At 50.4% G+C, this 13,217-nt stretch overlaps 1 protein-coding gene across 1 annotated transcript; it reads left to right on the forward strand.

The window, feature by feature from the left end:
• The first annotated feature begins 5,110 nt into the window (after positions 1 to 5,110).
• NEFL (neurofilament light chain) lies at positions 5,111 to 9,783 on the forward strand. The gene is made up of 4 exons (XM_036396651.2): positions 5,111 to 6,176; positions 7,310 to 7,434; positions 8,182 to 8,498; positions 9,217 to 9,783. The coding sequence occupies exons 1-4, from the start codon at positions 5,127 to 5,129 to the stop codon at positions 9,402 to 9,404; spliced, it is 1,680 nt and encodes a 559-aa protein (XP_036252544.1). The 5' UTR covers positions 5,111 to 5,126; the 3' UTR covers positions 9,405 to 9,783.
• Positions 9,784 to 13,217: the final 3,434 nt, after the last annotated feature.

Raw genomic sequence — 13,217 nt, forward strand, 5'->3', positions numbered from 1 at the left:
TTTTGTCAGGAGTTTGATTTGTCTGGAGAAGCTGCCCCATCCCTGGCAGTGCCCAAGGCCGGGCTTGGCCTGCAGGAAGGGCCCATGGCAGGGGGTGGAATAAAGATCTTTTTTAAGGTCCTTTCCACCCAAAGCACTCCAGGATTTGGCCAAAACCCCACTCAGTTGATGATTAATTGCTAGAAGCAAAAGCAGAACATCAATTTAATTGATTCTGGGAGATAAGAACCAGCCCTGGGAGCTGCCATCAGATGTTGAGGCCTAGTTTGGAGGCCTGATCCAACAAGTAAACAAAGCTAATTAATGAATCTTCTAATTAAGTGTTCCCTGATACAGCTCAGATGAAAGGATTGGCTGCCTGCTTCCTCCAGCTCCTGTAATCAAGAGACAGAACAAACTCAAAGTGAGCAAATTGCTGCTACTGTGTGCAGAAATTGCTGTAAATAATAATAAAATAATGAAAGCTGCCCAGGCATTTGCTATATCTGGCACCAACAAAGCAAATAGTGGTTCAAAGGAGATAAATTAAACACTTATTTGCATTTCTTCTGAGTCTCCCAGAGACTGTAGTTCAGTCCTTGCAGACAAAATTCTGCTTTGGTTTGGAAATTCCTGTGAGTGTTGCCTCGTATTAAAAGGACTGCTTGGAATACAGGAAGAGGAGTTCCTAAAATGTGAGATTTTGTTCCAATTCATCAAGATAGATCAGAGCAATTTCTTTTGCCTGTTTTAATTCAACTCATCCAGACACTTTGATATAATTTTAGATATATACATGAGACCTGACATCAGAGCTATTGATCATATTTAGCTGTGGAAGTGCCTGATTCTTCACTCCCTCAGAGCTTTTATGAGGTAGAAATAATATTTTAAAAAAGGAAAACCAATGTTTTTGCTTTTTTTTATACTCAGGACTGCTTGATCTCTGTGTAAATCCCAGCTAAGCAGGCTCAGCTCCTTCTGTGCTTCTGCAATAAAAGGAGCAGCAATGAAGACTCTACCTGAAATGCCCCTGTTGCAGTTTCTGATGGGAAATTCTTTGTTTATAAAAGGATAAAAAGGCAAACCCCCCAGAGTTCACTGGGGGCATTCAGGTAATTTCCTGGTGCTCAGTGAGGCCCAGCCCAGGGCTCAGGTCTGAGCTGTTCCTTGAGGAAATGCCAGCTGCAGGTGGGGATGTGCTATTTTTGGATGCAGCAGAGGAAAAGGAATGAACAGGGATGCTTTGCTGGAGAGTTGCTGCTTTTCCTCGGGCAGCAGTGGGATTTAGAATCACGGAATGGGTTGGGTTGGGAGGGACCTCAAAATTCATGCAGTGCCATCCCCTACCATGAGCAGGGACACCTCCTCTTGGGTTTTGTGTTGCTGAAATGGCTCCTGTGGTATTAAAGAGTCTTTTATCCCAGCCCCACAACCAAAGAAGAAGTCGAGATTGGTCGGTTCTGTTTTTCAAGGTTGTTTATTTTCTCTCATCTTTCCCATTCCTTCTCTGACCTGCTGAGATCTGTCCAGCAGGTCGGGCTGTGGCACAGTCCCTGCCCTTGGGGTGGTGTTGGCTTTTCATACTAAGAACTGCCTGTGCTTTATTTACAATAACTTCCCAATACCCATCACCTGTGTTAGACAGTCTGTCTCTGCTCTAAACCAATCCAAAAGTGTCAAGAAGAAGAAGAAGAAGAAGAAGAAGAAGAAGAAGAAGAAGAAGAAGAAGAAGAAGGAAAAGGACAGGACATGGCCAGATTCCTCCATCTTGCCTCTTCTCATTCTAAATCCCCAAAATTCTACTTTTTCACCCAGTGATAAATTCACTATCATTCTACTCAAACCCTTGTGGCTTGTAAACCTTCACCCAAAGTTGGGAATTGTTTCCATGGGCTAAAATCCAAGGCACAGGTGTTTGTGACTCTGTGCCAAGGTCTCTGAGCCCCTGCCAGGGTCTGGAATCACCCAGGGCAGCCAGAGCAATGTCCTGGGTCCCAACATCCTCCCACTGTCCCAGGCTGCTCCAACCTGACCTTGGACACTTCCAGGGATGGGGCACAGCTGCCTTTCCATTTCTGCATCATCCCTCAGTATAATTTGCATTATTATTTCAGGGAAAGTTTTCAAGAGGTGAAGCTGGGTTTGGGATTCTCTGCCTGAAGTGTTGGTGACCTGGGGACACTCACAAGCAGTAAGGGAACATCTTCATGTCCACCAGGGCAAAGGAGGACAGTGCTGAGCTGCTGCAGGTGAGACAAGTGGCACAGGCCACTCCATCCTGGCTGGAACCAGCCCTGCTTGATCCCCTTCCTCTGCTCACAATATTGATTTTTCTAACACACGTCCAGGGGCTTCATTATCCTCTGCATTAAGTCAGAAAGCAGCAAAAGGGACACAAAGGGAATGGTGGAATCTGGCAGCACTGCCCTGTGCCTGGAATGCACTTCAGGAGTGCCTTTCTTTTCCTTGGAGTACCAAAGCTCCATCCTCACCCTGAGTTCTACGGAGGTTCCACACTGCAGGGCTGGCTGCAGACACCCATCCTCCTCCCCATGCTCCTGGCACACAGCAAAGGATTTTCCACTCAAAAAGATGTGAGAAGGAATATTAACTGCCCCCATTTACAAGGCTTGTTTTGCTGGGATCTGAGGCACAGTGGTTTTTACAAGCTGAGGTACATTCCTTTATTAATACATGGCATAAGAAATGATAGCATTAATAATTAAATCTTGTGCTCAGGTTGCTGTAGGGCAGATTAGCATAAATCCATTGGCATGAAACAAGGTATTTCAGTTTGCAGGAGCTGAGAAAATATCCCAGAAAATATCAGCTCGCTGAATCCCTGACCAACATGCTGGGAATCCTCCTCTCTACAGTGTCTCTATTCCTCATTTCTCACCCTTTCAAGCCCAATCTCTGCTAAAGATTAAATAGATTAGCACAGAAGACTCTACCTCTGCATGTTCTGAATAATAAATGGCTGCTCTGACATGCATGAAAGCAGCCAGGACTCAATTTAAAAACAAATGGTGAATAAAAATTCAGGCAGAAGCCGAGTGTGCAGTGCTGGCTGCTGAGAGCAGCTGCACTGATCTTCAGGAGGACTCTGCAGATTTGCAGAATAAAGTCTCCCAGCAGCTCTGCTGGGATATAAGAGACACTTCAGCCTTGATGAGCTCTTGGTGCAGTTCATTCCACCCAGAATGAGCAGGGACTGCAGCTCTGTACCTCTGAGAAGCTGTTGCCCTTCACAGCTCAATGATTCTTGTGTTTAAATTCCCTGAAACTTATGGACTTAGGGAGAAGCTGTCACACAACAGGTGATGTTCTGTGTGAGGTCACTGGAAAATAGCAGGAAATACATTAAATCCACCCTGCTCTACCTTTCCTAAAAGGTTGCTATTAAATAAACATTTATTTGTGCCAGAAATACCCAATTAGCACTGCAATTACTGACAGCCACATTAATTCATACACATTAATAAGTCCTTCCCCTTTCTTTGGGACGCACCTCAGCCTTTCGTGGTATCTGTCTAATAGATGTCCCCCAGTCTTTACTGACTTTTATTCCTTCCTTGAGAAAACTTTTTTTTTGTGATATATTTTCCCTTCTGACTCCAAGAGATGGATTCTCATTGTCTTTTTGAGCCTCCCATGCAATCTGTGCTCAATACATCTCTAATTTAGCTCTGATAAATCTCTACTACATAAATGCTGCTTTGTTTTAATCAACCAGTGGTAATAGCCTGGCCCAGAGGTAGCTGCAATGCAGCTGTCCAATCTAATCTCTGTATTAGCCAGATTAGACAAGGATAAATATCCTGTCCCTGTGATCCATGTCTCAGACAGACTCAGCTCCAGGGAATCTCAAGGAAGAAGGTCTCAGCATGTTCTGCCAGGACTGAGAACCACCTGTGCCTGCTGCTGCTGCTTTCATGTAATGAAAGGACAAATGACACTGCCAGGCTTCCCCTGAAGTGTCCAAGGCCAGGTTGGAGAGGGCTTGGAGCAACCTGGGACAGTGGGAGGTGTCCATGCCCATGGCAGGGTGGGACTGGATGGGCTTTAAGGTCCCTTCCAACCCAAACAATTCCGTGCTGCTGTTATTAGGGACCTGGTTATTATGGACCACTTATAACAAAGGATGTGGGGAGGATGCAGGGGCTCAGAAAGCACTCATGCCTTGTGCTAACTAAAAACTGAAGGGAAAAAAATATATACTAATATACTATTTACATGTCTGGAGGTTCTGAGCTGCAGCCAGGGTTGGGTGTCCCCCAGCCTCACCGAGGCAACCTCAGCCACAGGCTGGGGCTTTCAGTACATTCCTGAAGCTTCTGCCAGGGCAGCTGTGGAGAGGCAGAGCAGGGTGTTAAACACAGCCTGGGGGGTGCAGATAGACCTGAGGGGAGCTGGATCTGAAAGGGCAGAGGTGGGCCCGAAGGGGGGCCGGGAGATGCCCCAGGAGGGCCTGAGGCTGTGCCCAAGGGGGGCTGAGACAGGGCTGAGCCGGGCCTGAGCCGATGAGGCAGGGCCGAGCCAGGGCTGGTCCAGAGCGGGCCGGTCACAGCCCCCACACCCGCGGGCATGCCCGGAGCTGTCCAGACATCCCTTTGATGCGTTCATGCCTGGAGCTGTCCAGACATCCCTTCCCTGTGGTCGTGCCCGGAGCTGTCCAGACATCCCTTCCCTGCGTTCATGCCCGGAGCTGTCCAGACATCCCTTCCCTGCGTTCATGCCCGGAGCTGTCCAGGCATCCCTTCCCTGCGTTCATGCCCGGAGCTGTCCAGGCATCCCTTTGATGCGTTCATGCCTGGAGCTGTCCAGACATCCCTTCCCTGCCGTCACGCCTGGAGCTGTCCAGGCATCCGTTCCCTGCGTTCATGCACGCAGCTGTCCAGGCATCACCGGGGCGAGGTCCGGCCCGTGCCGCTCAGGGCATCGCAGCAGTGAGAGAGGGAATGAATGGCTGGATCACTCCGGGCATCCCCTCCCCGCGGCGGAGCTGGACCAGTCCGGGCGTCGCCACCCCTGGCGATGTCGCCGCGCCCCGCCCCGTCCCCGCTCCGCCCGCCCTCCCCGCGCATAAATACCGGGCTGCGGGCGGTGCCCGCCGCAGAGCCGTCGCCGGAGCCCCCGCAGCCATGAGCTCGTACGGCTACGATCCGTTCTTCCCGTCCTACAAGCGGCGCTACGCGGACAGCCCGCGCATCCATGTGTCGGTGCGCAGCGGCGGCGGCTTCGGCTCGGCGCGCTCCGCGTACTCCAGCCTGTCCGCGCCCGTGTCCTCCGTGTCCGTGCGCCGCAGCTACGCCACCTCCAGCGCCTCCAGCTCGCTGCTGCACTCCGTGGACAGCCTGGACCTGAGCCAGGTGGCCGCCATCAGCAACGACCTCAAGTCCATCCGCAGCCAGGAGCGAGCGCAGCTGCAGGACCTCAACGACCGCTTCGCCTGCTTCATCGAGCGCGTCCACGAGCTGGAGCAGCAGAACAAGGTGCTGGAGGCCGAGCTGCTGGTGCTGCGGCAGAAGCACGCCGAGCCCTCCCGCTTCCGAGCGCTGTACGAGCAGGAGATCCGCGAGCTGCGCCTGGCCGCGGAGGAGGCGACGAGCGAGAAGCAGGCGCTGCAGGGCGAGCGGGAGAGCCTGGAGGAGACGCTGCGCGGGCTGCAGGCGCGCTACGAGGAGGAGGTGCTGAGCCGCGAGGACGCCGAGGCGCGGCTGCTCGAGGTGCGCAAGGGCGCGGACGAGGCGGCGCTGGCGCGGGCGGAGCTGGAGAAGCGCGTGGACAGCCTGCTGGACGAGCTGGCCTTCCTCAAGAAGGTGCACGAGGAGGAGCTGGCCGAGCTGCAGGCGCAGATCCAGTACGCGCACCTGTCCGTGGAGATGGACGTGTCGGCCAAGCCCGACCTGTCGGCCGCGCTGCGCGACATCCGCGCCCAGTACGAGAAGCTGGCGGCGCGCAACATGCAGAACGCCGAGGAGTGGTTCCGCAGCCGCTTCACCGTGCTCAGCGAGAGCGCCGCCAAGAACACGGACGCCGTGCGAGCCGCCAAGGACGAGGTGTCCGAGAGCCGCCGCCTGCTCAAAGCCAAGACCCTGGAGATCGAGGCCACCCGCGGCATGAACGAGGCGCTGGAGAAGCAGCTGCAGGAGCTGGAAGAGAAGCAGAGCGCGGATATCTCCGCCCTGCAGGTGAGGGGTGGGGGCTGGAAGGGTCCCGCAGGAGAGGGGATGATGGGGTGTGCAGAGTTCTGCAGGTCGGGAGAAGTTGGGGTTTGAAGAGTCCTGAGGATGCGGGGATGATGGGGTTTGGGCGGCTCTGCAGGTCAGGAGAAGCTGGGGTTTGAAGGGTTCTGAAGATGTGGGGATGGTGGGGTTTGAAGGGTTCTGAAGATGTGGGGATGGTGGGGTTTGAAGGGTTCTGCAGGTGAGGGATGGTGGGGTTTGAAGGGCTCTGCAGGTGAGGGATGGTGGGGTTTGCAGGGCTCTGCAGGCAACAGGGGTCAGTTTTTACAGGGTTCTGCTGGTGAGGGGTTTCAGGGTTTTCTGGGCTCTGCAGGTGAAGGGATGGACATTGGGGTGTGAAGGGATGGATGTCGGGGTTTGAAGGGTTCTGCAGGTGAGGGGGCTCAGGGTTTGCTGGGCTCTGCAGGTGAGGGGAGTTGGGGTCTGCAGTCTCCCAGATGAGGGGATCAGGTTGGGGGGGTTGTCTGGGGCATCACTCCTGGTTCATGCTGTGCCTGTGCTGCAGATAAGGCATCCTGCAATCACAGTGCAGAATGGCACAGAGCTCTAAAGCAGCATGCGGTGTGGAAATACAGACCCAAATCAGGATCTGAATGACCAAAATCATACCAGGGACACTGCTTATCTAAAATGTGAGGTGTTATAAAATCAGAATGCAAAATGCCCCTGATAAAGCCCAGTATCCATGTGTCCATGTTCTGATTCAGCCTAAAATATCATGGAATATCCCGACTTGGAAAGGACCCACAAGGATCATCAATGGATATCCCTAAGCTAAAATGAGAGAAAGCTCATAGAGGCCAAAATCAAAATTAAACAATACACAGATTTCACGGATGCTTTAGCACTTGGGTACCAGAAAATTGGGCTCTGTGTTAAATAGGACTGGAATAATGTGGAGAAGAAAACCTGCCAGGAAGGTGTTAAATGATGCTTTTTGGCTGAGGCTGGAGTGGGAGCTGTGCAGTTTCTGTCTGCTAGAGCAAGATTAAATTAAAAGGATTGGAGAAATTCCTTGTGATTATTGCTAGACTTGAGAGACCAGAATTTTATGCTGTCAATATTGTTCCATCCAACAGGATACAATCAACAAATTGGAGAATGAGCTGAGAACCACAAAGAGTGAGATGGCTCGGTACTTGAAGGAATATCAGGACCTGCTCAATGTGAAAATGGCCCTGGACATCGAAATTGCAGCTTATAGGTATGGTGGGGGATGTTCTAATGAGCCAGAGCTGTTCCCATTCTCTTCAGGAGAATTCAGGGTATTTATCATTCCCCCAGCAGAAATTTTCAGAGATCTGTGGCAGAGTTTAATCAGTTCCTCTCTATGTGCACACAGAATTTTTAGTTTGGCAATAATTTATCTCAGTTGTCCATCCTGACAGATAAAAGTACCTGTTCTGTACTCGGGGAAGAGGTTTTATATCAGTGGAACTCCTCAATACCATTGGCTCATTCTCAAAATGGGAAATCCCTCAAATACCCTCAAGAATAGGGATTTTTTCTAACTTGTAAATCTACAAATTAAATATTTTCCAGTAGAGTTGCTGCTAAATAACTGTGATATTTTGTCTCAGATACTGAGCGATTTTGATGCTGGAACAGAATTTCTGTGGAAGCCACAAGGGGGAATACTGAGAGAGCAGCTCCAAGCCTTGTCTGACAGCTCAGCAGCAAATGGTTACAGCTGCAGGGTGGCAAAACACACCTCTAGTTTCACTTGCCAGAGGGCACCTGGTTCTAGAGAGGTTTTAAGGAAAGGTATTTTAAAGAAAGGCATTAATTCCCCCACAATGTGCACGTCGGGAGAAATTATTCCAAGAGAATAGGGAGGCATTGGCACAATGTGCACAACCAGCCCTGCATTAATAAGCACATGTGCAGTCTGCAGGGCTCCTGCTGCAGCACAACCAACTCATTTGCCCTCACTTTTATTTCTCCCTGCCAGGAAACTGCTGGAGGGGGAGGAGACCCGGCTGAGCTTCACCAGCGTGGGCAGCATCACCAGTGGCTACAGCCAGAGTGCCCCCACCTTTGGCAGGTCTGCCTACAGCGGCCTCCAGGCCAGCTCCTACCTGATGAGCGCCCGCTCCTTCCCCACCTACTACTCCAGCCACGTGCAGGAGGAGCAGATTGAAATCGAGGAAACCATCGAGGCTGCTAAAGCAGGAGAGGCCAAGGCAGCTCCTGCAGAAGAGGGTGAGGAGGAGGAGAAAGAGGAAGGAGAGGAAGAAGCAGGAGAAGAGGCTGAAGAAGAGGAGGAAGGTACTTAGGGTTACTTTTAAATCCCTTTTATTCATGCTGCACCCTGCTCCTATGGGATAAACCCCAGAAATCCCAATGATTAAATCTAATGATTAAAGCTCTTTCCCTTCCAACTCCTGTGAGCCAAAGGATGGTGGGGTTAAGCACATGGAATTTAAAAGTGAATATTGAATGGGAGATAAGGTCAAATGTTCAAATCAGGCAGATTATAGGTTTCCAAAACCCCCTATGATAACGCTCAGGTGTTACAGACATCCTCAGAAAGAAGGACCAAGGACATGCTGAGCTAAATATGAATTTCCAGAGAGCAGCCCGAGATAATGGGAACATCAGCTGATGTGTGGGGCTGGAATCACTGGGTTCAGTACATGGCACCATCACTGCTCTGCCAGGCATTGGTGGCCATTGAACTGTGAGGGGTTCATTACTGTAAAGTTTGATTATAGTGAAATTACAGCTAATTAAAGAACCAATTGGAGAGCAGTGAAAGATAATTCAGGTCTGTGGATAAGGCTTTAAGCACTGAGTGAGTCCAGAACTGATATTTTTCAAAGCCATGATTTGTTTTTATGAAGTGTTTCAGTCCCCCTGAAATCCAGGAGAAGCTGCTTGTGCAGTTCTGCTGTAGCTGCCAAAATGGGTGGGGTTGAAGGGGATTCCCACTGAACTGGCATCAGGAATTGTACCTGGATGTGAAATATCTTTGTGTCCTTCACAGGTGCTAAGGAGGAATCAGAAGAAGCCAAAGAGGGCGAGGAAGAGGAAGGAGAAGGGGAAGAAACAGCAGCAGAAGAAGGGGAGGAGTCCCAGGAAGCTGCTGAGGAAGCTGCTGAGGAGGAGAAGGAGGAGAAGGAAGAGAAGGAAGCAGCAGGAAAGGAAGAGAGCGAAGGCAAGAAGAAGGCTTGATCTGAGGGCAGCTTTCCATCAGAACAACGACTGACTGAGCTCCAGCTGCAGTCTCACCTATTTAATTCAGTGACCACTGAGTTCCAGTTCATGATTATGATGTTTCTCCCTGTGCAGAGTCTGAGTTTGCTTGCAGAGCACCCAAGGCTTGCTCCCCGAGTGCCGCATGGTTCCACGTATGAGTTCAGGGCTTCTGTCCTTCCTGGGTGACCCAGAACCTTAACATTTCAAATGGGGGGGAAAGAAGTGCTGGGAATGAAAGGTTACCTTTAACTTGCATTTAAATTAATTCTGGAAACGGTGGGTGGGGGAAATGATGGAGGCTTCATTAAGTACGTGCAATAAAGCTGTCAATAAAGTTCAGAAATGCTTACACGGATTCCTCGTGCATGTCCTGTGTCACTGATGCCCTTAAAAGGTTGATAAAGGCTTTATCCCACTCTTCTTGTGAATGAGAAGTGGGAAAAATCTCTTGGGGGTGTAAAATTTCACACATTTTATAGCAATGCCCTGGGGTGTGGTGGTGGCTGGGATGGGTCTCACTGGCTGAGGGTGCAACAAGCACGAGCTCCCTTCTGAAAAAGGGGAATTTTACCAAACCAACAGAGAGGGGAAAAGCAAATGTGGCAGTTAAATTGTGGCAGGAGGTTGTTCAGTGTCTGCAGGGTCAGTGAGGAGGGGGAAGAACAATTTCAGGGTGTAGGTGAGGCTTGGAGCAAAGCCTATCTTCAAAAATCACATTAAAATCAGAACATGATGAGCAGTGAGAAGGGTGGATGGTGCAGGGGGAGGAGCTGCCTCTCCCCCAGGCGCTGTCTGAACTCAGCCCTGGCTGAAGGCCCTGTCTCATTTTCTTCTGAGAACTTCCCAGGGCCTTTTAAAGTTTTGACTGAGCTAAAAAAAGGCACAAAAAAAGGAGCATCTCAAGAGCAGCACAGCCTGGCAGTTCCACAAGCCATGTCCTGTGCTCTGAGCCTGTCAATGTTCAATTGCCTACAGCTGATAGAGAAAATTAAACCTTGCAAAGGACAAGCACTGGGCCAATGCTGCAAATAAAACCAGTTTAAATAAACTAAACCCAAGGAAATTTGAGTTAAAATAGGCATTAATGGCTGCACTAAACTTTGCAGATAAATTTGTCTGGATGAGGTTTTGCACAGGATTTTGGGGTAACTTGATTTTATGCACTGGTGATGTGGTATCAGTTGGTTTGCATTGGTTCTCCTCAATGGCTTTGTTCAGAGAGAAAGGAAATCTCTTTTTTATACAAGTCTTAGGGGAGTACCAAAAGCATCTCCCTTTTCCATGTTTAAAGGGTGATGAAAAAGATTATGATGGATGAAGCAAGCTCTTAAGATTATTATTTTCTTCCACATTCCCAAGACAAACAGCAAGAGAAAGAAAAAGAAGGTTGGTCAAACCATTCAGAAAAGCAGTAATTCCAGTAACTCATCCAGTATCTCTGGTTCCAGTATCATTTTCATGGAGATTTTTCTCCCTGTGTTTATGCAGAGCATTTGTTACAAAGCAGATTTTATTTTCCCTCTGCAGGACGGGGGTGAGGAGAACTGGGGGAACCTGCAGAGCTCTTCAGAGAGAGCTTTCAGAGCCGTGAGGGGATGGAGGGAGCTGTTCTGGGGGTGTGACAGCCCCAGCTCCCCCGGCAGACTGTTGGGGCTGCTGCTCAGAGATAAGAAATGGGAGCAGCTTCTCAGAAATGGCAGCTGCTTCTGGGAACTGCCCAAGTGCAGGAAGGGACACCTGGCACTCAGCTGGGGGAGAGGGGCTGCTCCTGAGGAGGAAAATCCCGTTCCAGCCCTGGTCAGAGCCCACCAGGAGCATCAAAGGCAGAGCAGAGCTGGACAGCTCGGCTGGAGAGAGCACAGACCAGGGCTGGAGGGACAGGACAGGGGGGAATGGCTTCAAACGGACAGGGAGGAGGTTTAGGTGGGATATTGGGAAGGAATTCCTTATTCAGAGGGTCTTGAGGGGCTGGGATGGAATTCCCAGAGAAGCTGGGGCTGCCCCTGGATCCCAAGGCCAGGCTGGACAGGGCTTGGAGCAGCCTGGGACAGTGGGAGGAGTCCCTGCCCATGGGCAGGTGGGACTGGATGGGCTTTAAGGCCCCTTCCAACCCAAACCATTCCATATTTATCAAATCCTGCCTTTCTCCAAGCACTCTGAGCTCCTTAACTCTTCCAACCCCAAATTTTCATCCCCTTTCATGGTGTTTTTTTTGCTGACAAACTCCTCCTTCCCTCAGCCCTCTGCATCCCTCTTGGTTTTGGGAAGTGAAGCTCCCTGTGCAGCCAGGGCTGTTTCAGAGCAGCACCCACAGAACCCCAGCAGCTCTCCCCTCTCTCCTGCAGCGTTCCCAGGCTGGTCCCTGCTCCCTGGGTTATTTTTAATGCGTTGCAGCTCCGCAGGGCTGAGTCAGCCCCAGCAGGAGCTGCAGCAGGGCTGACTCTGCAGGGGCCACAAGGCTGGGCCCCCACTCCTGCCCTGCAGCCCAGCCTGGAGGGGGCAGCCTGGGCTGGGCTCCCGTGCCCCAGCAGCTCCCAGGGCTGGGGATGGATCCTGCTGCCAGCACTTTCCTTACCTTGGAGAACCCAGGCGCTGCCTTTGACGCAATGCAGTAAAAGCTGGCACTGGGAGGCTCAGGAGAAACTTTCACCCCAGTTGCAGCTGCAAGTGAAGCCAGAAGTGTCCTGAGGGTCGTTCCTGCTCTTTGGGTGTGGATCAGGCTGAGTTCTCATGGCAGGGAACGCCCAGGGAGGTGCTGGATGCTTTCCCTGAGATGCACACACACCCCCTCACACACACCCCCTCACAAGGGGAACACCTGTACAGAACACCCACAGCCCAGAAATTCACCTTTAATAACTCAACAATTAACAGTCCAGCATTTCCTGCCACCCCAGATTAATTAAGGATACTTTAATCCTGAAAAAGCAGCAATAAAGCCCAAGTGTGTATCAGGAGAGCACAAACCCTGAGGGCTGGAGAAAATTCTGGTGTCTGACTCAGCTCCCTGGCAAATGCATCCTGTTTGTGTTTTGTAACGCTTCTCAGTTTGTTCCCACCTGGAATTTTGTTCTGGGATGCTGAAAAATAACTCTGGCATCTCCACAACCCAGCACAGGAGAAAGATCCTGTTTAGAGCCCTCCAGCTCTTGAAGCCACGGTGGTCTAAATATCCCACCTTAAAAAAGATGCAGAAATCTTCACTGTAAATTCCTTTAATTATTATTTTTCCCTGCATGGATTTTTTCCCTATTGTTTAATGAACTTCTCTGTCTGAAAATAATTATTCCCATCACTGGTTCTGTGCAGTCTGGAGGAGTAATTGGTGCAGAACAGGCAAATAACATCCTATTTATGCCTCTCTGCCTGGGAATGGTGCTCTCCTTTGAAACTGTTTGATTGCAGATGTCAGTAGACAAAACCTCTTGGTACTACTAAATATTAATCAGTTCTTACAGTTTTATAAACATTTAGAAATGTGTTAACCACTTGCTTGTTCCTCTTAGGACTTGCTGGGAACATCTGCAGTGGGGAATGGGCTAAACACACAAATCCAGTGTGTTGGAGCAGGGGGAAAAATACACTTGTGGGTAATAACTGAAAGCTGTGAGATGTTTTGGGTGGGAAAGAGGTGAAATGAGGATGTTGTGAAAGACATCATGCCAAGGGTCTGCCTCCCCAAACCACCGAGGGGATGGATGTACCCTGGGTTAGCCCAGCCCCTCATCCCAGGAGCAATCCTGGATTGCCCGAGTGCAAACGGGACCAAACCCACACAAATCATTATTT

Source organism: Molothrus ater, chromosome 28, assembly GCF_012460135.2.
Source record: "Molothrus ater isolate BHLD 08-10-18 breed brown headed cowbird chromosome 28, BPBGC_Mater_1.1, whole genome shotgun sequence".
In the NCBI taxonomy this organism is placed as follows: domain Eukaryota; kingdom Metazoa; phylum Chordata; class Aves; order Passeriformes; family Icteridae; genus Molothrus; species Molothrus ater.